General features: G+C 45.9%; 1 protein-coding gene across 1 annotated transcript in view; it reads left to right on the forward strand.

Moving 5' to 3' along the window:
* The window catches only part of C2CD3 (C2 domain containing 3 centriole elongation regulator), a 53013-nt gene that overhangs the window by 5148 nt on the left and 23649 nt on the right, over nucleotides 1–24216 (forward strand). Inside the window, 18 exon segments of the mRNA XM_061351356.1 lie at nucleotides 510–638; nucleotides 1566–1710; nucleotides 2098–2261; nucleotides 3968–4183; nucleotides 4962–5074; nucleotides 6844–6962; nucleotides 8293–8415; nucleotides 10554–11018; nucleotides 12517–12668; nucleotides 14428–14671; nucleotides 15165–15348; nucleotides 16039–16219; nucleotides 17123–17295; nucleotides 18046–18166; nucleotides 19756–20024; nucleotides 20818–20907; nucleotides 22220–22840; nucleotides 23188–23502. Coding sequence (XP_061207340.1) covers nucleotides 510–638; nucleotides 1566–1710; nucleotides 2098–2261; nucleotides 3968–4183; nucleotides 4962–5074; nucleotides 6844–6962; nucleotides 8293–8415; nucleotides 10554–11018; nucleotides 12517–12668; nucleotides 14428–14671; nucleotides 15165–15348; nucleotides 16039–16219; nucleotides 17123–17295; nucleotides 18046–18166; nucleotides 19756–20024; nucleotides 20818–20907; nucleotides 22220–22840; nucleotides 23188–23502 — 3824 coding nt within the window.

Below are 24216 nucleotides of genomic sequence, written 5' to 3' on the forward strand. Positions count from 1 at the left end.
TACAGGAGAAACTTTATTATTTTGGGAAAAAGAGGAATATTGGCTTCTGTTCCTCTATAAACCAGAAAATCACGTTATTGCCTTAAGAGTCACTGATGCTGTTGCAAACACAGTTTGAATTATTTCTGCTCTAGCTACCCCAGTTTGTTTGAAAATAGAGGATTTTGGTCTTTCCAGGAAAAACTGATAGATCATCATTTAGAAACATCTCACTTGTCTTTCTCCTGCTCTTTATCTTCTTGTTTGCAGCAGCTCTGCTTATGGTTGGACTCAATGATTTCCAAGCTAGATTTTTCCATGGTTCTATGAGACATTGCAAGGATAAGATTTGCATGTAACTTGCAGCAGACTGCAGAGCTGCAGAAGGGTTTTATTTATCTAGAGATTTAGATACAAACTGGGGAAGGTTGTCCATAACCTTTGATTTTTATCCTGGATGGATTAATCTTGAACATGCCTTAATATCTTTATTTGTCCTTTTACACTCTGCTGCAATCACTGTTATCCAGGAGCCCCAGAGGCTTGAACTCAGGTTTTCTGCCCACTGCTGAAGACCCCCATCCCCTTTCTTCTGAAGTTTCTGGTCAGCAACTTCATCTGAATTCTGAAGAGACAGCAATCGAGCTACTCTTGGGCAGGTGAGTGGGATCATAGAATCATAGAATAGTTAGGGTTGGAAGGGACCTTAAGATCATCCAGTTCCAACCCCCTGCCATGGGCAGGGACACCTCACACTAAACCATGGCACCCAAGGCTCTGTCCAGCCTGGTGTTGAACACTGCCAGGGATGGAGCATTCACAACCTCCCTGGGCAACCCACTCCAGTGCCTCAGCACCCTGTGCACTGAAGGGTACTCCAAAATGGTCCTTATTTGACCACTTTATACTGAAATATGTCTCTTGACTCTTCAAGTTCTCCACATTCCTGGAAATGAAGCAGTGACACAAACATGTGCAAGTGATGGGTGGCTTGCACTAAACTTTTGCACATGACAACCTCAATACCTCGAAGTCCCTTGAGATAAAAGTGATGCTTGAAAGGTTAACCATGATATTTAATAAAATTAAGTTATTTGATGCTTGGAACAGTTGTGTCCTAAAATGTTTAAAAGTGCATAAAACAAATACAGTTGCTTTGAAGATTCTGCAGTCTTTAAATTAAAAATCGAGACAACCAGTACTTATCTTTAATCTTCCTCCAAGTATTAAACTGACCTTTTCTTCTCATTTTGTGTAGCAAAAGCATAAAAGATGCTTGTACTGTGTCACAGTCAGGGATATGAAAGAATCACAAAAGGGATTGTGTTGAAAGGGACCTTAAAGCTCATCCAGCCCCAACCCCATGCCACAGGCAGGGACACCTTCCACTGGAGCAGCTTGCTCCAAGCCCCTGTGTCCAACCTGGCCTTGAGCACTGCCAGGGATGGGGCAGCCACAGCTTCTCTGGGCCAGTATAGCATGAATCCCATCTAAAATACAACAGGATTGTCAGGATCCATGAAATACTGACTGCAGGCTTGCAACACTAAGTTACTAAGTTATATTCCTTTTTCTTGTCTCCACAGTGCTGATTTCTCCACTGTGCCTTTCTGGGATCGCACGGCTTCCCTTTGGGATTCTCTGTCTCTCGGCAGTGAGGTGTATGACAGTGAACTCAATGATCCCCATTATGACCAGAGTCTGCTGGAGAGCCTTTTTTACACAACTCCTGTAAGTGGAGATCTAAAGGCAGGTGCTTGACATGGAGTCCCTAAGGGGAAGAAAACCAGAAATCTTCATAAAACCAATGAAAAATCAATATTATAAGGCTTAATAAACATTAAATATCATACAGAAGCTTGTGAGAACATTGCTTCAAATTACAGTTATGAAGGGAATGCTACTAAGTCTACAAAGTCAAACATGGGGTATGAAAGTTGCTGGGATTGAGGCTGTCCATGAAGGCTTTTTTCTTTTAAACCTCTGAAAACTTTTGATCCAATTTTAATTGTTTCAACTGATTCAGTTCACAGGCTGGTTTTATTTTGTGTCATGACCATTATGTACCTTTCTTGACAACCAATGTTGACTTCTTTATGTGCATTATTTCTGTTGCAGAAATCTGATTCCAGTTTAAGTGATTTGCTCAGTGATGATGATGATGTGAACTCCTCCAGGAAAGTAACCAAGGCACAAACTGGCAAGAACACTGATCCAAGGAATCCTCAGAAGGTTTCTAATGCCTTTGATCAGGATCAGAAAGTGACAGAAATTGTACCCAGGTAATTTAGTGACTTGTTTTGCAGCATCTTGCTCATTGTAAGTTAGTATTAGCAATAATCACATGATGTTATTATGCTCTGTCATGGTCCCACAATGCATTGAGTAGCCTTTTTGGCTTGGAATGTTTTCTTAGTATCACTGGGAATGCTGGAGCATCAGCATCACCCAGGAATGACTGTTTGTTAAAGAAGCAATTGAGATGCAGCTAGTTAAAATCATGAGCATACAAAAAATGTAATCATAGAATGGTTGGGGTTGAAAGAGACCTTAAAGCTGATCCAGCTCCAACCCCTGCCACAGGCAGGGATCTCTTCCACTGGAGCAGCTTGCTCCAAGCCCCTGTGTCCAACCTGGCCTTGAGCACTGCCAGGGATGGGGCAGCCACAGCTTCTCTGGGCACCCTGTGCCAGCGCCTCAGCACCCTCACAGGGAAGAGCTTCTGCCTAAGAGCTCAGCTCAGTCTCCCCTCTGGCAGGTTCAAGCCATTCCCCTTGGCCTGTCCCTACAGGCCCTTGTCCCAAGCCCCTCTCCAGCTTTCCTGCAGCCTCTTTAGGCACTGGAGCTGCTCTTTTCTTTCTCCTGAAATAATAATCACTGTGTGACCGTGATAAATTAATCCCTGTGCTGAAAAACACAAACTCCAGACCAGATTTGTGTATTTCTCTGGCCTTGTGTAGGTACCAGATACAAAATAACTCCCATCCTGTTAATCTGCTTTTGCACAAGGTCTCTCCATGTATAAAATCTGTATCTGCTTTCCAGGGTCAGAGTGCATCAGCAGCGTCTTTTTCTCTGCTGGTTTGTGTTCTCTCCTATAGGTGTCATAAATAAACCTCTCTTCTGACCTAATCTAAATGATATTTGCTTTTCTCCATGGCAGAACCAATAAACATAGAATCATAGGATCATAGAATAGTTAGGGTTGGAAAGGACCTTAAGATCATCCAGTTCCAACCCCCTGCCATGGGCAGGGACACCTCACACTAAACCATGGTACCCAAGGCTCTGTCCAACCTGGCCTTGAACACTGCCAGGGATGGAGCATTCACAACCTCCCTGGGCAACCCATTCCAGTGCCTCACCACCCTCACAGGAAAGAATTTCCTCCTTATATCCAATCTAAACTTCCCCTGTTTAAGTTTTAACCTATAACTCCAGTTATTGAGCTTTACTGGTTCAATACCATTTAGTATTTAGGTTTTATGACTTTTTTTTTCCTAATTCAGCTCCAGACGTTTTTTTTCTGCAACTTTTCTTACAACTTACTCCTATTTTTACATTCAGGTAAAGTTCCTCTCTCCAGAAGTACCAACACAAACCCATTTGCAAGTCAAATCTTATCAATAATTGCATGTGAATTGCTGTTCCTCTGCAGCAGTAACTTGTCTGCGTGTGTCACTGTATCATCTCCTTTTCTTTGTACTTGACATTAAATGAAGCTTTTCTTTTTGAAGAGTTTGACTGCTTAAGATTTATCCAAAACTTCAACAATGTGGATTTTTATTTGTTCTTTTCCCAGTTATGTACCTCAGCTATTGTATATTGTAAGATTTCTGTTACAGAGATCATCAGATTTGTTGTAGAATACATTTAAAACCATTCTTTTTAATGCACCATGATCAATATTTAACTAATATCCCACCAAGCTACAATATTCCTTTCATTCGGTCATTACTGTAGTGCTGATTCTGTTTTCTCTCTTCAGCCACTCTGCTATCAGACCACTTCCTCCTCCAGAAGATCTCACAGAGGCTGCTCACATCACATCCTTGGGTGCAGACAGGTTGGCATTGCTGGAGCGAATCCACCTGGCCAGAGTCATCATTGAAAGCTTGAAAATCCCTCCTGAGAGCATCCAGGTCTCACCAAGAAAGAAAGGTGCTATGGGGAAGCCTCCAATGCCTGCATCAGTTAACAAGTGGTAAGGAAGATTGTTTCTCACCAGCTGGATACTTGTGCCTTCAAGATAGATTTGTCTGGATGTAGTCCAGTACTCCAGGATTCTGAGGTCTTCCCATTTCTCTGCTCTGCCTTCCAATACCTTATGTGGCTGACAAGAAAGCTGGGAAAGGGCTTTGGACAAGGGCCTGTAGGGACAGGCCAAGGGGAATGGCTTGAACCTGCCCAAGGGGAGACTGAGATGAGCTCTTAGGCAGAAGCTCTTCCCTGTGAGGGTGCTGAGGCGCTGGCACAGGGTGCCCAGAGAAGCTGTGGCTGCCCCATCCCTGGCAGTGCTCAAGGTTGGACACAGGGGCTTGGAGCAAGCTGCTCCAGTGGAAGGGGTCCCTGCCCATGGCAGGGGTCAGAACTGGATGATCTTAAGGTCCCTTCCAACCCAAACCATTCCATGATTCTGTGGTTCTCTCAGAACATAGTATACCATGGGCTTTGGAAAATTAGAAATGTGGATAATTTATCCTGGCATGGGTTCACTTCAGGTTGTGCTTTATCAGGGATTTTGGGGAGGTACAAAAGTGGTTTGTGCATGGCAAATCATTGAAACAAAAGGGGTATTTTTTGAGCAGAATCTGACATTTACACAATCTGTTGAAGTAATTAATGAAATAGGTACTTCAGTTATTCTAAAGAAGTAGAGTAACAGTAGATTGTGAGTATGCCTCTTGCCTCTGTGCTCACTTCTGTTATGTCCAGTAGCTTTTCGATGGATTCTGATCATCCATTCCCTTTTTAACTCACAGTACCTTCTTTGTTGAGTACCACTTTCCAGTGGCAGCCTCCAGGGATGAAAAAGGACAGATCTCCATAACAACAGAAGTAACTCGAATAGCTTCAAGTAAAATCAGAGATGATGGTGAGAACATTCTTTTCCCCCTTTACATTAGTTTTGTTGAATGTTTCATCTCTTAGAAATTGTTTAGTAGCTTTTTCTATGTATTCTCTTTGCTGCTGTATGATTTGTGGCACCTCTGCCAACAGAGTGCAGGTCAATAAATCCATTCCTTCGTGTCAGTAGAAACCAAATATCCTTTCTGCTATAGTATGAGGATGATAAAGTACTTTCAGAAATATCAGAGATACTTATATGTCAAATAAATCGTTTTTCCAGATGTTTTAGTGTGTCATGTAACATCTGCAAGAGCTCACAGTGCTGGATCTGAGAGGTCTTGAGTGCTCAGATCAATCAACGTTAATCTCTTTACTGGGAGTCACTAGTGTTTCTGTCTCTGAGAACAACTGACATTACGTTTCCTCAGTGAGCAGAGGATGCTGGATGAACAAGATCCTTTTTTCCCTGTCTTCCAAGCAACTGGAATTCTGGGGTTACTTTCTAATGCCTCTCCCATAGGGTCATTCATTGGCTTTGCATCTTTGTAGGTGGCTCTTGAGAGATCTGGGGGGAATTCTGAGTTCTCTATTTGAGTCCAGCCAAAGCATCTAGTTCTTCTGAACCTCAGCTCTTTGTACTAAAGAAATAACACAGCCTCCTGCACTGGATTCCAGCTTTTTGGAACCCTGAAAAACAGGGCTGAAAATAACTTGAAGAAGCCATCAAGTCCATCCACTGCATCATTCTTTCCTGATTGCTCTTTATCTCAGTTATTAAGATGCCCAATGGGAAAGGTTCCACAGCTATTCCAGGCAAGGTGTAAAAGTGCTGTCCTTCCTGCTGGTGAAGTTTCCTCATGTCTAACTGGAGTGTTTTGACATCACAGGAATACTTTATCCATCTGAACAAGGAAGAATTGTTCTCGTACTTCTTGCTCTTCTATTTTCTAGGCTAAACACCAATTCGTTGAGTCTTTTCTTGCAAATATTACTTTTCTCCTGAACCTGTGAGGATTCTTACAACTCAGCTTTGACTATCTCAAGATAGGTCTTGGAATATATTGCTTAAAATAAGACAGGGTTCTCCAGGTGAAAAAGGAAATGTTTTGCTGTATGCTGGGATGACAGAAGCTTGGTATCAACTTCACACTTTAGATGCTGCTATAATACTAATTTTGTTGTGCTGCTCAGCAGAGGGGCCCCAAGAATCCTGGAGAGGGGCTTTGGACAAGGGCCTTTAGGGACAGGCCAAGGGGAATGGCTTGAACCTGCCAGAGGGGAGACTGAGCTGAGCTCTTAGGCAGAAGCTCTTCCCTGTGAGGGTGCTGAGGCACTGGCACAGGGTGCCCAGAGAAGCTGTGGCTGCCCCATCCCTGGCAGTGCTCAAGGCCAGGTTGGACACAGGGGCTTGGAGCAAGCTGCTCCAGTGGAAGGTCTGTGGCAGGGGGTTGGAACTGGATGAGCGTTAAGGTCCCTTCAACCCAAACCAGGCTGGGATTCTCTGATTCTATAATTTAATAGGTTGAAACCTTGAGAGATTCATATTGAGGATTTCAGCTCTTCCTCCTTCAGCTCCCAGCCTTGCTTGATCTCTGTGCACACGCTCACTGTGTGTTTGACAATCCTTCTCAGAAGTGCTAGCACTTTCCTTCACACCTTCTGATCTTCGTGTATCTCTTCTCACCCTGCATTCTCTCTGCAGAGACTGAAGTTTTATCTGTTGCTGATCCAGCTCAACAGACAGGTTAGCTCCAAACCCAGCTGGGAGCTCACACAACTCTCTCTTCCTTGCAGTGGTGACATTCCAGCAGCGGTTTGTGTTCCCTGTCCGCTTTGGTGGAGCCATGATAGAGCACTGGTGGAGCTCTTCTCTTGCTTTTAAAATCTACATGAGAAAAAGCACACAGAAAAAGGTACTTAATAAAAGTTATTTCTGTTTTCTGTATTGAAAAGCAAAGAAATTCTGTGCATTTCTATTTCCTCCAAACACTTACGCAGGCAGCAGTGGCTTTTCTAAGTCTTCTGCAATGCTTCATTATAATTGCTGACAACTTGACTGTCAGAGACAAAACTAAGTGGTGTGGCTTGACTGAGCCACTTCTTAATCAACCATTGCCAGGTATTATGAAGGGAAATGACACAATGTTCAGACCCTGTAAGTTGGACTGATTGCTGTTCAGTCTTGTCACCCAGCTAAAGGATTGTCTGAATTTGAGGCAGACAGGCAAAAAGAAGTTGTCCTTCATCTTTATCCTTCATCTTTCAGCCTTCTAGTAGTTAAAAGGGCCGTAAGGAAACTGGAGAGGGGCTCTGGACAAGGGCCTGTAGGGCCAGGCCAAGGGGAATGGCTTGAACCTGCCCGAGGGGAGACTGAGCTGAGCTCTTAGGCAGAAGCTCTTCCCTGTGAGGGTGCTGAGGCGCTGGCACAGGGTGCCCAGAGAAGCTGTGGCTGCCCCATCCCTGGCAGTGCTCAAGGCCAGGGTGGACACAGGGGCTTGGAGCAAGCTGCTCTAGTGGAAGGTTGGGACTGGATGAGCTTTAAGATCCCTTCCAACTCGAACCAGCCTTGGGTTCTATAATTCCATGATTTAAAACTTACCTCCTGCTTTTTAAGCATATTGAATCAATTATAATCATTAGTCCAAATCTAGTACAGCTCATTCAGCAATGTAGAATGATGATATACAATCATATGATATAGAATAATGTGGATGCAGCTGATATCATTACTCTGCCCAGAGTAAGTACCATGAGATATGAGATCCTGTGTAGCTTGTCCATTTAGGGGGGAAAAGAAATATCTTCCTTTTCTCTGAAAGTGTTTCCTTGATCATCTGCATGTGATGAAGACAGTGAGAGGTGTTAGCTCATGTTTTATTGTAACCAACACCAAGGATATCTACCCATCTGTTACAGGAGCTTTTCTTTTAATGGGTAAATAAATCACCTATAAGTGTGGATATTTGGCTCAGTGTTAGGATTTGGGATGTTCATTTTTGCATTAGTGTGGAACTGTTTGCAGTAGGTAATGGAAGTATTTTCCTTCCTGTTGTCCTGGCGAGGCTTAAAAATGGAACTAAGGGAAACTTTCCTACAAATCCCTATTGGAACAACTAAGGGTGTACTAGTGGGGAGGGTGAGTGGCTGAGCATGACTTCCCAGAAGACTTTCCTTTCACAATATGCCCTTAGTTCTTTAAACCTGACAGGAAGCTTACAAAGTGGATTCTCTTTCTGCCCACAGCCAGTGGCCATTGGCTCAGCTGCACTTCAGTTACGCCAGGTTGTTCAGTCAGAGCTGCTCACTGTCAGCTGTGAAATACCTGTGGACAAAGAGGGAGATCAGCCACAAGTTGGACCACTAAAGGTATGTGTTTTACCAGGTAGAGTTGGAGTTAAATACCAATTTTGGCTGCATGTTCTCTCTTCTTTTAATTGTTCTCTCCTCTTTCTTTCCTCTCTTTGTTTTAATTTGGAGATCCCAGGGATGAAGGTTCGTAAGACCAATACAAGAGATCATGAACCTTTTCCTTAGGGTTTCAGAGAGATACTGTGAACCTCCTCTGCGTGTCTAATGATGCTGCTGTGTGATGTTCCCCTGGCTGCAGGCTAAAACAAGATTCAGTATCTAGGGATCAGATACAGAAACCACTCTACAGGCAGATTTTGAGCAGCACATAATCAGCGCTGGGAGCTTTGGCTCCTGCTCTACCTATGGCATGAGCTGAGGTCTGTCCTGGTGCACAGGCCTGGTGCTCCCTGTCATTGGTACCACCTGGTCACTTCAGCAGTTACCTTCTCCAGCCTCAGTTTCTACCAGCTTACTCAGTTTAGGGCTGAGAAGGAGTAATGGTCCTGCACAGCACAGGGTGAGAAATCTGCTGGATCTGAGGACAAAGAGCTCTCTAGGTTAGAACTGAAGGGTTAAGAGAGTATTAGGGGCTATGCTACTTCTTCCAGAGAAGCCATTCAGCAGAGCTGCCAGTAGAGGGATGGAAGAAGGGTGAAACATGAAAGGTAGAGGTTGGATGTGGGAGGAGTAAAGTGAAGGCAGGGAGAAATTTTATTGTACAGGAGAAGATGGAATGGAACAAGTTGTGAGAGGAGAAAAGTGGTAGGAAGTGCTGTGGGGAATTAATGAAATGAAGCTCGATGCAAGGACTTAAGAAAGGGGAAACTGATACTTAAAGAGGACAATGGAATCAGCTACTGGATCTGCTTTGTGTTTCTTGGGTTCTTTCCGACAGATGGCCTTGAACTTCTCAACTTTGGCAGTGTTCTCTATACCCGAATGGAGTATGGAGTAGATACCATTTGGGATCTTTTGCTGCAGTATCTTGCCTCTTCCCTCCTAAATCCTCCTAAGTCCTTGTGGACCTCTTGGAGCAAGTCCAGAGGAGGCCATGGAGATGCTGCAAGGGCTGGAGCAGCTCTGCTCTGGAGCCAGGCTGAGCGAGCTGGGCTGGGGCAGCCTGGAGAAGAGAAGGCTCCTGAAGGGGAGACCTTAGAGCAGCTCCAGTGCCTAAAGGGGCTGCAGGAAAGCTGGAGAGGGGCTTGGGACAAGGGTCTGTAGGGACAGGGCAAGGGGAATGGCTTGAACCTGCCAGAGGGGAGATGGAGATGAGATCTTAGGCAGAAGTTCTTCTCTGTGAGGTTACTCCCCAGGAGTAACTTGTGCCCATCACCCCTCATTTTCTCCATGGGATTCCTTGTAATAACAGAGTCTCCATCTTCTTTATAGCCACCCTTTAACTACTGGCAATATAGGGATAATTCCAGTATCTGAAGGGGGCCTATAGGGATGCTGGGGACGGACACTTCATTAGGGACTGTAGTGATAGGACAAGGGGTGATGGGTTCACACTGGAACAGTGGAAGTTTAGATTGGATATAAGGAGGAAATTCTTTCCTGTGAGGGTGCCTGGAATGGGTTGCCCAAGGAGGTTGTGAATGCTCCATCCCTGGCAGTGTTCAAGGCCAGGTTGGATGAGGCCTTGGGTGATACGGTTTAGAGCGAGGTGTCCCTGCCCATGGCAGGGGGGTTGGAACTTGATGATCTTAAGGTCCTTTCCAACCCTAACTATTCTATAATTCTATGATAAGGTCTCCTTGAGCATTCTCTTCTCCAAGCTGAACAGTCCCAGCTCTCTGTCTTTCCTCACATGCTGCCCAGTCCTTGGACCATCTTTGTGGCCCTCTCTGGACCCTCTCCAGTCTGTCCACATCTTTTTTGTCACAGTACTTTTCACCATGGCTAGGTAGGTGTTCAGTTTTCAATCAGCTTTATGATTGCTTTTCATTTTTGCCTTTATTCAGCTATAACTGTGGGTTTGTGCTTCAGGTATGGCTTCATTTGATAAAACCACGTGTAATTTATTTTGCAGTGACAGTTGTAGCTTGTAACTAGGACGTGGCTGAAGCTAAAGCCTTCTGGGTGATATCTAATACAGTTCTTGAGCAAAACATGCAATGCCTATTCCTGATTTTGGTTCTTGCACAATGCAGGTGTCCTTAGAGCTCGCAGCCAACAACAAAGACTTCACCCTTACCACTGCCCGGTCATCTGTGGCTGCGCAGCAAGCCCCAGTGCATGCTGTGAGAAGTCCTGGGCTGCAAATCCAGGAGCCCAACAGGAAGAGTTTAAGTCCAGGAAGCCCTCACTGCTTGAAACTTAACCACATTGACTCACAGAAGACAGGGGCAGCCACCATGAACGTGGTGCAGCCACCACAGGCTGCACCAACCTCTGTAGCCCATCCTCTGCTGACACAAATAGCCACATCTGAAGAAGATGGGCTGTTGCTGCATGTGCTGCTGATGGTGCCTGATGGAAAGGATTTTGTTGCTGAAGACCAAGGGCTCCCCAGCTCTTGTAATGTGTATTTAAACTGCAAGCTGCTCAGCACTGAGGAGGCAACGAGATCTGCTGTTGTATGGGGCACAACTCAACCTGCCTTCAGTTTTTCTCAGGCAAGTCATGTGTTTGCTATTTAACACTGATCGAAGTGAGTTATTCCACACTGACAAACATGTCAAAGATGAGTTACTTTTATACATGGAGGAACTTCTCTTCCTGGCTCTATCCAGTGTATTAAAACTACTTTCAGTATCGTTTTGGCTGGATGGCACAGTGTAAAATGCAGCTCCTTGAGTCATCTAAATAATAAGTAAGGCATTTGAAGAATGAAAGAGAAATAGTCAAGTTTATGCTGGAACTGTTGATTTCTCTGCCATTTTGGCAAGAAAATATGTTGTTGATGGCATCCTAATAGATTCTTTTGTTCCGTTGAATCCCAGACTGGTTTGGGTTGAAGGGACCTTAAAGCTCCCCCAGCTCCAACCCCTGCCACATGCAGGGACCCCTTCCACTGGAGCAGCTTGCTCCAAGCCCCTGTGTCCAACCTGGCCTTGAGCACTGCCAGGGATGGGGCAGCCACAGCTTCTCTGGGCACCCTGTGCCAGCGCCTCAGCACCCTCACAGGGAAGAGCTTCTGCCTAAGAGCTCAGCTCAGTCTCCCCTCGGGCAGGTTCAAGCCATTCCCCTTGGCCTGGCCCTACAGGCCCTTGTCCCAAGCCCCTCTCCAGCTTTCCTGCAGCCCCTTTAGGCACTGGAGCTGCTCTAAGGTCTCCCCTTCAGGAGCCTTCTCTTCTCCAGGCTGCCCCAGCCCAGCTCTCTCAGCCTGGCTCCAGAGCAGAGCTGCTCCAGCCCTCGCAGCAGCTCCATGGCCTCCTCTGGCCTTGCTCCAACAGCTCCACGTCCCTCTTGTGCTGCTGCCCCAGAGCTGGATCAGGGCTGCAGGGGGGGCCTCCCCTTCACACAGCAGAGGGGCAGGATCCCCTCCCTGAGCTGCTGCTCACGCTCTGGGGGTGCAGCCCAGCACACGGGGGGGTTCTGGGCTCAAGCGCTCACTGAAGCCGGGTCATGGGGAGCTTCTCCTCACCCAACACCCCAAGTCCTCCTCAGGCTGCTCCATCCAGTCTCTCCCAGCCTGGGTTTGTGCTGGGATTGCCCCAGCTGAGGGGCAGGACCTTGCCCTTTGCCTTGTTGAACTTCATGGGGTTCACACAGGCCCACGTTGCATTTGTTTTAACAATACTTGGGGATTTGTAATTCTCCTTAGTCTTCAGCTGAAAGAGTGAAACATGAAAAGGTAGCAGGAGTCAGCTGTGTGAAATGATTTATCTGTTGTTCATTAAACAGACATTTAAAGATAAAGCAATGTTTTACAGATAGTTTATGATGTTATTTTATATTTATCCAAATCACATAGATTTTCCTGGCTAGCTCTTGCCCAGACCTGCAAGTTCTCTGAAGCTCCTTTGGCAAGTGTACATTTAATTCTTAGTTTCCATTTCTATGGAGCACAGTTCTGTAGACTGGAATAATGGAGTGTTACCAGACTGCTCTGTACGTAACAAATGGCTTCCCGTGTAGTCTGTGTGCTAATTCTGCATTAACCCTTTTCAGGTGATGCCTTTTTCCTTGACTTCCAAACACTTGGAGCGGCTGAAGAACAACGTCATGATTATTGAAGCGTGGAACAAGATGGGAAGCCCTGGCTGTGACAGGCTGCTGGGGTTAGTGAAACTGCCTCTGCATCAGTTCTACATCTCATTCAGGTAAACATCCTTGTTCTGTAGTTTAGTGGCTTGGGAAATATCCTGACATGCTCAGGGAAAGAAGCTTTTGTCCCTTGTCTCTTCTTTCTTCTCTCTTCTCTCTTCTTTTCTTCCTTCTCCTCTCCATATCTTCTCCTCTCTGCTCTCTTCTGTCTTCTCTCTTCTTCTCTCTTCTTCCTTTACCTCTGCTCTCTCTTCTCCTGTCTTCTCCTGTCTTCTCCTGTCTTCTGCTGTCTTCTGCTCTCTTCTGCTCTCTTCTGCTCTCTTCTGCTCTCTTCTGCTCTCTTCTGCTCTCTTCTGCTCTCTTCTGCTCTCTTCTGCTCTCTTCTGCTCTCTTCTGCTCTCTTCTGCTCTCTTCTGCTCTCTTCTGCTCTCTTCTGCTCTCTTCTGCTCTCTTCTGCTCTCTTCTGCTCTCTTCTGCTCTCTTCTGCTCTCTTCTGCTCTCTTCTGCTCTCTTCTGCTCTCTTCTGCTCTCTTCTGCTCTCTTCTGCTCTCTTCTGCTCTCTTCTGCTCTCTTCTGCTCTCTTCTGCTCTCTTCTGCTCTCTTCTCCTCCTCTCTCCTCTCCTCTCCCACTGTGGGTGTGAGTCACACTGTCCTCATGCAGAAATACAAGTACTCTGTGAGAAATAAAGACACTGCTGCATGAGGTTTGCTGCCAGTTTAACTTGTGGCCCTATGACGCATGGAGACTGTCAGAAATGAAAGTGACTGCACAGGAAAATGAAGCATGGCATTCCATTGGTGATTTTCCAGGCTCATGACTGACAGAGTGATGTTCTTCCTGATTATGCTCTGCAGTGGATCCCATTGCTAGGGATGCTGTCAGTGTGCACAGCACAGAATAATTCCTGTATCAAAAAGGGCTTTAAATACTTCATGTTTTAATTGTCTTCTTATCCAATGGGTCTTTTCAGAGCTCTCTGATCTTTTTGGTTCAATATTTTGGCTTCTTGTTCACTCAAGTAATAGAACTGCTTAAAACCATGTAAATTGAAGGAAACACTGGACAGGACTGATTCTTTCTAATGCAAAACATTAATTCATAGACTCATAGGATCCCAGCCCGGCTTGTGTTGGAAGGGACCTTAAAGCTCATCCAGTTCCAACCCCCTGCCTTGAACAGGGACACCTTCCACTACAGCAGGTTGCTTCAAGCCCCTGTGTCCAACCTGGCCTTGAACACTGCCAGGGATGGGGTATATTTTGGTCACACTAATGATAGGTGCAAATCAGATGGTGCTGGGGCTCCCTGGCCACTACTTTGCTATTTAATAATTTATAATAATTTGTATAATTTTTCAGTAATCCACTGTAGTTCACTTGCATTAACTTCAGTTATTAAAAGCTTTCACATTTCTCTGGGAGACTGTCCCTGTTCCTTTTCTTCCTGCCCAAATCCATCTCCAAAGGTGTGTAACAGCTTCATAAAAGCATAATATGGCTGCAGTGTATTAATAGGAGTCTTGTTCCAGTTCATCCCCTTGCTCACGGGTCTCTAGGCTGACTTATAACTATGTTAGCTTTTGGAAAGCTGTATTTTGTCATTGCTGAAAATAGCCTTTTCCATTTGGCAGCTCATGGAGCTGGGCTGTGTGAAGACTTCACGCACTTGAGCCAAGTTTTGGAGGAATGGAGACAGATTTATTTCTAGCTGCATTGAAAGTCCCATCTCAAATGAGCTTTGTGTGATCGTGTTCATATTCCAATGGCTCATTCTCACTTGTTTGTTGTGGTGTTTCTTGTTGTAATCTGTTCTAGAGATCCAAAGATTTCCCACCTGCTGCTTCAAGCTCAGTATCCCGTGGTGGCTGTGGACAGCTACATGCCTGTGGTGGATGTTTTTACTGGCAGCAGAAGTGGAAGCCTGAGGGTCATTCTGGCAATGGGGTCAGCGGATCAAATAGTGGCACTGCAAAGGCTAAAAACTGAAGAAGGGATGGTACCTCCCGTCACACAGCGACCTTCCCACTCTCTGGATCCTCCTCCTGCAAAGCCTCTCATGGTATTGTTCAGTAAATTCCCATTTTTGCTGTTGCAGATAAGTGAAAAGGATTTTACCAGTGGGTTCCTTAATGGAGCAGTGATGCCCAATCTCTTTTGTTCTATATCATAGAATCCCAGAGTGGTTTGAGTTGAAGAGACCTTAAAACTCATCCAGTTCCAGTCCCCTGCCACAGGCAGGGACCCGTTCTACTGGAGCAGCTTGCTCCAAGCCCCTGTGTCCAACCTGGCCTTGAGCACTGCCAGGGATGGGGCAGCCACAGCTTCTCTGGGCACCCTGTGCCAGCGCCTCAGCACCCTCACAGGGAAGAGCTTCTGCCTAAGAGCTCAGCTCAGTCTCCCCTCAGGCAGGTTCAAGCCATTCCCCTTGGCCTGTCCCTACAGGCCCTTGTCCCAAGCCCCTCTCCAGGTTTCTTATCAGCCCCCTAACATCCCCTTGTGTGCTGTTTCCTAAAGAGTCATCCTTTCCATGTGGATTCCCTTTGTTCTATTAGCAGTTAGACCCAGAAGGGGAAGACCTGCTGGAGCATGTGTTTGAGATCCACGTGGAGAGCGTGAAAGGACTGACACCATTACAATCCACTGTCTGGGGAGAGGCTGACTGCTACGTACAATACTACTTCCCAGTTCAAGAGGCTGGTTGTGGTGCACTACAAGGAGCTGAACTGCAGGAGGATGGTAAGTTTCTCTTACAGTCCTAATTTAGGGCACTGCTCCAGTTAAATCTTGTTTTACATATGATACTTAAAAGCTTTCATGCAACCAGAGCTTGCTGTCCTCAGATCTGCACATAACTGTGCTTGGGATGCATCAGTAAATGAAAAGCCTGTGTTGATTGAGGCAGGTGATGAAGTTCCCAACAAAAAAGGATTCCTGGTTTTGAATCTCTTCACATAGCATCTTTTTGTTAAAGATCCCAGAGGGCTTCCCCAACTCATCCTACAAAGAACAGATATACAGGGAATACTGACACTATAGAAAGCTAAATTCAACGAAGGCTTTCCATACAAAGCCTCTCAAAATGCACATTTTTGTGATTACACCAAAAGAAGACTTGCCTGTTTTAGATGGTTAGGACTATAAAGGAGTATTTAAATAACTGAATTGGAGGAAAGGACTTAGTGTTGATCTGGAGGGCTTTGAATCACTAACATGTATTTCCTTTGGAAAATACAGTCAGTAACATGGTTCCATAGTGGCTCCTTTGGACTGTGTCAACTTCCAGCCACATTGAGCTGTGGTTTTCCACCTGTAGCTCACAGGCTCATGGGATTGCTTGTAAAAACTCAGAAGAGCAAAGATTACAAACAGAAAAAGGTTGAAACCCCCAAATACAACCATTTTTGACCACCTCTGCTTGACTTGTAGGCATCAAATTGAAGCCGTTCCGCACAGCAACCACATTGTGTGTCCCTGATCCTGTCTTTAATGATGAGCATCATCATTCTTTGCTGGTTCCTGCTGATGTCCCAGTCCAGAGGCTTCTGGTCAATGCATTTACAGCACCAGGAGTGACTGGAGGAGGAATCCAGTTTGAAGTCTGGTGCAGGTACAGAATAACATCCTATTCTTTCAGCAATACACAGAGAGACATATATGTTGAAAAATCTAGTTTTGGGATGGATATGCAATAATATGTGAAGAAATGGTGAGCTCATCAACATTTGGTGATGGATATCTGCATTTAAGATTGCATTGAAGACATGTGAGCCTTTTTCCCCACCCCAGGAGTGCCAATTGCTCTTCTTACAACTTCTGTAAAGAATGCGTGCTCTTAGTTTGCTTTGTTCCACTTTGTTATCAGGATAGGGATCTAAAAGTCATCTTTAAATGCTTGGCAAATCTAAACTTTACTTAATAGCACCCTGGCAGTATAATTTCATTGTTTCAGGTTGGGGTTTTATTCCCTAATACAAATTACTGATTACAGAAAAGAAACATTATAAATTTGGAATCATAGACTAGAATCAAATAAAATAGGAAATCAAATAAAATAGAATATAATCAAATGAATTAGAATCCCAGACTGGTTTCGGTAGGAAGGGACCTTAAAGCCCATCCACTTCCAACCCCTGCCATGGGCAGGGACCCCTTCCACTGGAGCAGCTTGCTCCAAGCCCCTGTGTCCAACCTGGCCTTGAGCACTGCCAGGGATGGGGCAGCCACAGCTTCTCTGGGCACCCTGTGCCAGCGCCTCAGCACCCTCACAGGGAAGAGCTTCTGCCTAAGAGCTCAGCTCAGTCTCCCCTCGGGCAGGTTCAAGCCATTCCCCCTAATTTATTGTTTCATCTTGTGCAAATGCATTTACTTGAGCTATCCCTTAGCCATCAGGAGCCCAGCTAGTGGTTGAAGACACTCAAAGGTGACTTGTATGCAGTTGTGACAGAAATGATGATCATTTTGTCATCATCAGAGCACCATGATTGATGCTGGTTTTTTTATGTCTTACCAGGTATTATTACCCAAATGTCAGAGACCAGGTGGTTGCTAAAGGAACCTTGCCTTTGTCACGGCTCTGTGCCATGGTCACTATGCAGCATAGAGAAGAAATAGGGATACAGACTTTTAATCTTCCATTGGTCCCCCGGACTGATTCCTCAGAGGGATTTCATCTGAGGTCTTCAGGTAAGGAAGACTTTTGGTTTTCACCCTATGTGATAAAAGCAGGCTCACTAGAGCTAAGCCTGGGGTTGGCATCCTAATGTTTGAGGGACAGTGTGCTAGAGAGGTCCCTCAGTCTGCTCTCTTGATGGAGGTAAAGGATGGTGATCAGCAGCAAAGACATAAAAGTTGTTGATGTATTAGAAACTAGAAAAGCATCTAAATCTGACCACTTCTGATTTAAAGCACATCCCCAAAAAACCTGTGCCAGGGTCTCACCACCGCCACAATAAAGACCTTTTTCCTTATATCCAACCCAAATCTCCCCTGTTTCAGTTTGAACACATCACCCCTTGTCCTATCAGTGCAGTCCCTAATGAAGAGTCCCTCCCCAGCATCCTTGCAGCCCCCTTCAGACACTGGAAGCTGCTCTGAGGTCTCCACGCAGCTTCTCTTCTCCAGGCTCAACAGCCCCAATGTTCTCAGCCTGGCTCCATACAGGAGCTGCTCCAGCCCCTGAGCATCCTCGTGGCCTCCTCTGGACTTGCTCCAACAGCTCCATGTCCTTCTGATGTCCACCAGAACTGCTGTAAAGTGGGGTCTTCCCAGAGAGCTGCTGCTCACATTCTGGCAATGCAGCCCAGGGCATAGCTGGGTTTCTTTTTTTGCATTAATAGAGTAAGTTCTGTTTGAGGAGATACAACTAAGCCTTGATTATGTTGGGTGTAACTATCAAAAGCTGACCATTTCCTTTCTTTCTCTCATTTCATCCAGGCTTGCTGGATGTGAGTGTGCGATACCAGCGATCCGTGAGGACAGCAGCAGGAGGAACTGCTCGAGCTGTTTCTCTTGCTGTGCAGATACACAGAGCAGCTGGTTTGCAAGCAGCAGCGAGGTAAAGCCTGAGTTGAGTCAAAAAGGAAGGTTTTTTTTCTCCTAAAATAGCTTTATCAGGAGGCAGCAGGCTGAGACATTAGATAAGAACAAATTGGAATTGGCCAACTTCCCCTCTGCAGAGTCTGGGACTCGAACTGGTTTCTCATCAGAAGTGAAAATAGCTTTATAAAGATCATCAGTGGTTATTTTTGTCCCTGAAGCTGCAGTACAGTGTGATAACACTTGTTCTGCAGAAGGATGGAGATTGGAAGGGCACATTTTTCTATACCAAAGGCTGATATAAAAACTGAGAGATACAAAGTGATACCTATTTGAGCACTGAATCTGGGTGTTACTGATGTAAGAGCTAGCTGGGATTGGTTTCCTTGAATTTCACTGTGGAAACATCAATAAATTATCTAGTAAATGAAACATGTTCCATTTCACCAGGAGGCTTCTGCTCTAAGTGCATGGTATGACCTGAACTGAGTTCCAATAGGTGATTTTCAGGAATTAAGGAAGGGCTAGAAGAGAGGGAGTCAATTCCGTAAGAGTGGCTCCCCTCATTCTAGAGCAGTGCTCACTGACCCTTTCTCCATGTTGCTGAGCTCCTGATCTATCTTAATTCCAGTAGGCTGGCTGAGGATCACTGCCATATGGTGCTTGGAGCAGTAAAGAAAGCCAAAGATGCTGCGAGGGCTGGAGCAGCTCTGCTCTGGAGCCAGGCTGAGAGAGCTGGGCTGGGGCAGCCTGGAGAAGAGAAGGCTCCTGAAGGGGAGACCTTAGAGCAGCTCCAGTGCCTAAAGGGGCTGGTAAGCTGGAGAGGGGCTTGGGACAAGGGCCTGTAGGGCCAGGCCAAGGGGAATGGCTTGAACCTGCCCGAGGGGAGACTGAGCTGAGCTCTTAGGCAGAAGCTCTTCCCTGTGAGGGTGCTGAGGCGCTGGCACAGGGTGCCCAGAGAAGCTGTGGCTGCCCCATCCCTGGCAGTGCTCAAGGCCAGGTTGGACACAGGGGCTTGGAGCAAGCTGCTCCAGTGGAAGGGGTCCCTGCCTGTGGCAGGGGTTGGAGCTGGAAGAGCTTTGAGGTCCCTTCCAACACAAACCAGTCTGGGATTCTGTGACCTGAGAAATACCTGTGTCTGTGTTACTTGCAGATAATTCATCTGCTGATTTCACCTCCTTTTGCTTGGCAGTACTGCTCTCTAAAAGTAATTAGGCTTTGCCTTTGCTTCTTTCTAAAGCAGGTTCTCCTACAGTTACCCTACAGCTTTTTCTGCAGAGGGGGTATGTTTAAAGATGCTGACTATTTTCTCAACCACTTTGGTCTCAGATCCTGGCAGTGATAAGAGCGCAGCCACCAGTGATGAACCTTCTGATAGTTACTCTCACCATTTAATAACTGTTTCTAGGATGTTCAGATGACAAAAAAAATGGTAAAAGATAATATACAGTGAGAACCCACATCTGTTTTGACATAAAATATCCACTGGTTTGTCCCATGTCTTCACCATAAATACTTGCAACTTTTGCTTTAATTCTGTTGGTTCCTAGATTCCTTGTACATTATATTAATTCCCTTTCTTCTGTTCTCTTTATATCCTAAATGAAGAGCTGTGGCACAAAAGAACCCTTCCCTCCAGCACTATGCAGATGTGGGAGTCAATGCTTACGTCTCTGTGCACCTCTCCTTCCTACCTGAGGCAGAGAGACGCCACACACGAGCTGTGGCTTGTTCCTTCTGCCCTGCATTTGAGCATCATGTGGAGATTCCCTGTAACCTCATCATTCAGAAAAGCAGTGGAGAAGCCTCTTGTCTAGGGGAACTCTTGCAGTCTGCTGATATCACCTTCTCTATCTATCATCAGAGCACCAGGTCAGGTAAGAACCTTACTTTGATTGCAAGGACTGAAAGCTGTTGCAGAATCAAAGAATCATAGAATGGTTTGGGTTGGAAGAGACCTTAAAGCTCATCCAGTTCCAGCCCCTTGCCAGGATCTTTAAGGTCCCTTCCAACACAAATCATTCTATGTTTCTATAGACAGTCTCTGTTCCAAACTAAAAATAAAGGGACTGGATCACACCTTCCAATATGTAAAGGGGTCTTACAAGAAATTTTAAGATCCTGTAGGGCCAGGCCAAGGGGAATGGCTTGAACCTGCCCGAGGGGAGACTGAGCTGAGCTCTTAGGCAGAAGCTCTTCCCTGTGAGGGTGCTGAGGCGCTGGCACAGGGTGCCCAGAGAAGCTGTGGCTGCCCCATCCCTGGCAGTGCTCAAGGCCAGGTTGGACACAGGGGCTTGGAGCAAGCTGCTCCAGTGGAAGGGGTCCCTGCCCGTGGCAGGGGGTTGGAACTGGATGAGCTTTAAGGTCCCTTGCAACCCAAACCAGTCTGGGATTCTATGATGGAAATATTCCCTTAAAGTTTCTCCAGTTTCAGTAGTGCTGCAGCATGTCCTGAATGTGCACTGGCAGTGCCAACAGACAAGTTTTGTTCATACCCCTGTTTCTCACTGATTTTGGTGTGATATGTTCTGAGCAATTTGCATTGGTTTTTGTCCTTTTCTCATGGGCTAAAAGTGTTTCCCGAATGGCAGCTGAGGGTTTGCTGTTGAGGCAATACTTCTAAATCTTGTCTTACAGTTCGGTGCATTTGCACAACTATTTCTTTTCCAGCCACTGACAGATTGGCACCTCGGACATCAAGAGATTGTCTTCTTGGGACAGTCACAATTCCAACCAGGGACCTGCTGAGAAGAAGATCAGGTAACACAGCAGTGTTACAATGCTGACACTGCATAAATGCTACTATAATTCCTTAAAACAATTTTTTCATTCCCATTTTGGGTTTTCTTGTGGGTTTGGTTTTTAGAGTTCTTTCAGACTTTGCACATGTTGCCTTTAAAAAACCTGTGTTAAAAAACTTACATAAAAGTTGTTGTTTGAAGATCTGGTTTTAGGGTATATGATGTACTAGGTGAATCACAGAACTCCAGATTGGTTTGGGCTGGAAGGGATCTTACAGCTCATCCAGCTCCAACCCCTGCCGCGGGCAGGGACCCCTTCCACTGGAGCAGCTTGCTCCAAGCCCCTGTGTCCAACCTGCCCTTGAGCACTGCCAGGGATGGGGCAGCCACAGCTTCTCTGGGCACCCTGTGCCAGCGCCTCAGCACCCTCACAGGGAAGAGCTTCTGCCTAAGAGCTCAGCTCAGTCTCCCCTCGGGCAGGTTCAAGCCATTCCCCTTGGCCTGGCCCTACAGGCCCTTGTCCCAAGCCCCTCTCCAGCTTTCCTGCAGCCCCTTTAGGCACTGGAGCTGCTCTAAGGTCTCCCCTTCAGGAGCCTTCTCTTCTCCAGGCTGCCCCAGCCCAGCTCTCTACCTGTTTGTATAGGAGAATGAATATTATGAAGCTACCATGAAGAAATTTAGCTCCATCCCAGCTAAACCCAGCCCAACACCTCATTTCTTTATCCTGTGCTGTTTATTTTCTACCTTAAGATGAAGTCCAAGAGCTGTAGTGTTCAATGGAGGACCATTAATTGCTTTTCAGATGTCCAAGCTGGAAACAGAGGATTAGATCAGTTAGGAAGCAGCAGGATTAGTATTTTTAAACGAAATTTAAAATAGCTTCTCTGTGTAGTGTTAGTTTGTGCTGATTATGTCTTGTAATAATGATGTTTTCATTACTGCCTTGGTTATTTCTGCTTTAATTTCAGTGTAGTCATTGTTTTCTTCAACATGAAATTTGGGGTCTATTTTTAGTGGTAAGTAGAGGAGGAAAGCAGTGAAAATGTCTAATTTTATAGCTGGAGATTCATGGGCTATAGTTTCATTGCAAACTGAGTATCATTAATGAAATGGAGAGGAAAATGCCTTTGGGATCACAACTACTGCTGAGCTTTTCTGAGGTCTAACAGCTTGCTGCTGTTTCAGGTTAGAATTTACTGGCCAAATTCCATATTTCACAAGAAATAAACAGCTCAGGGACTGGTCCTTGACCAGTGACCAGAGTGGAAAAACCTTTACTGATGCTTTCCAAAAGGCTGGATAAGTCTAATTCTGATTTCTTTTTCCTGAAGGTATTTCAGGCTGGTACCCAGTTACCCTGCCTGAAGATGTCTTGCCTCCTCACTGCACAAGCGTCATGCAGGCCATTGTGGGAGGACTGGAACTCTCTGTCACCTTTGCTCATCAGGATGACAGGGAGCGTGTTTTGGAAGCTGCTAAGCTCTTGGGATGGAGCAGTGAGGAGATCCATAAGGATAGCACGGATGACAGTGATGAGTGGGAGCAGAGTGCCCAGCCAGTGACTGTGACCATCTCAACCCCAAGAGTATGGCTGCCCATCCACTGCTTGCTGCTTGCAGGCCAGGCACACCTAAACAAAAGCACTTATTGCTACCTCAGGTATAAACTGTATAACCAAGAAGCCACTTGGACTGTGCTTAAAAGGCCAAAACTGAGTGATGACAGCAAGAACGTTACAATAAACTTCAAGAAACCAAACAAGGTGATGCTCAGAAGAAGCCATGGGCTGCTTTGGTTCCTCCGAGAGGAGAAACTAGAAATCCAGGTGTGGTGGGCATATGGGAAAGAAAATGATGTGGAAAGACCACTTGATACAGATCGTCTCATTGGATCTGCCTATGTTGACCTTGCAGCATTAGCAGAAAGGTCGAGGAAAACCATAAGTGTCAGTGGTAAGTTCTAAAGAACATTGTCATGTTTCATCCCTCTTTATTGATGTTTTAGTTCAGTTACTTCTCTAAGTGCTCCAAGAAAAACATGTTCAGTTTTGTTTTGTCCTGTATGCACCACAGAATGATAGAATGGTTTGGGTTGGAAGGGACCTTAAAGCTCATCCAGTTCCAACCCCTGCCATGGGCAGGGACACCTTCCACTAGAGCAGGTTACTCCAAGCCACATCCAGCCTGGCCTTGAACACTGCTAGGGATGGGGGTCTCTCCTTTAATGAACTCTAGCAAGTTTCCCAAGATCTCTTTGTCCTTTGGCTTGCTTAGCTGGTTCTTTGTGGATTCTCTTGCAGGGGTTTATCCATTGTTCAGATGCAATGCTGCAAACCTAGCAGGAGCTGCTCTACGTGTTCACATTATCCTTTCAACCACTTCTGCTCTGCCCAGCAGACTTCACTATGCTGAGGAATACAGCAGCAGTGAAGATGAAGGCACAGGGATGATACCTGCTCTGAGCCAACAGGTCTCTGAAGATCAGAGTCACAAACTGGATGTTGTAAGTTCAGAAACCACCAATGGCAAACCACAAGAAGATGACATGATGCTGCTGGAAAACACAGTTGCTGTCAATATTCTTGTGGAAAGAGCAATGCATCTGAGTTTAAAAGGTAACATCACCACCTCCAAAGGTGTATTTCTCTTTATTTTCTTCCTGGGATCTGTTCAGAACAGGTACAACTGCATGGACCAAGTTAAAAACTAATCTTCAAACTTACTCCAGCTCAGTGAAGGGATGTGATGGGTTTGAACTTGGATTCATAGTGCTGCAACCCCAAGAGCATTGATTGCATCATACAAAGTACAGAAGCAGGAGGTTAAACTGTTCAGCCTCTATTAATAAAATGATGCTGTGAGGGCTGGAGCAGCTCTGCTCTGGAGCCAGGCTGAGAGAGCTGGGCTGGGGCAGCCTGGAGAAGAGAAGGCTCCTGAAGGGGAGACCTTAGAGCAGCTCCAGTGCCTAAAGGGGCTGCAGGAAAGCTGGAGAGGGGCTTGGGACAAGGGCCTGTAGGGCCAGGCCAAGGGGAATGGCTTGAACCTGCCCGAGGGGAGACTGAGCTGAGCTCTTAGGCAGAAGCTCTTCCCTGTGAGGGTGCTGAGGCGCTGGCACAGGGTGCCCAGAGAAGCTGTGGCTGCCCCATCCCTGGCAGTGCTCAAGGCCAGGTTGGACACAGGGGCTTGGAGCAAGCTGCTCCAGTGGAAGGGGTCCCTGCCCATGGCAGGGGTTGGGGCTGGAGGAGCTTTAAGCTCCCTTCCAACCCAAACAATTCTATGGTCCTAAGAAAATCCAAATTATAAATAATGCAGTGCTCACTGTTGCAGAT

The sequence above is a fragment of the Neopsephotus bourkii genome, unplaced genomic scaffold (genome assembly GCF_033783945.1).
Source record: "Neopsephotus bourkii isolate Nb327-2 ecotype Australia unplaced genomic scaffold, CSIRO-AGI_Nbou_v1 NB_580, whole genome shotgun sequence".
NCBI lineage: Eukaryota > Metazoa > Chordata > Aves > Psittaciformes > Psittacidae > Neopsephotus > Neopsephotus bourkii.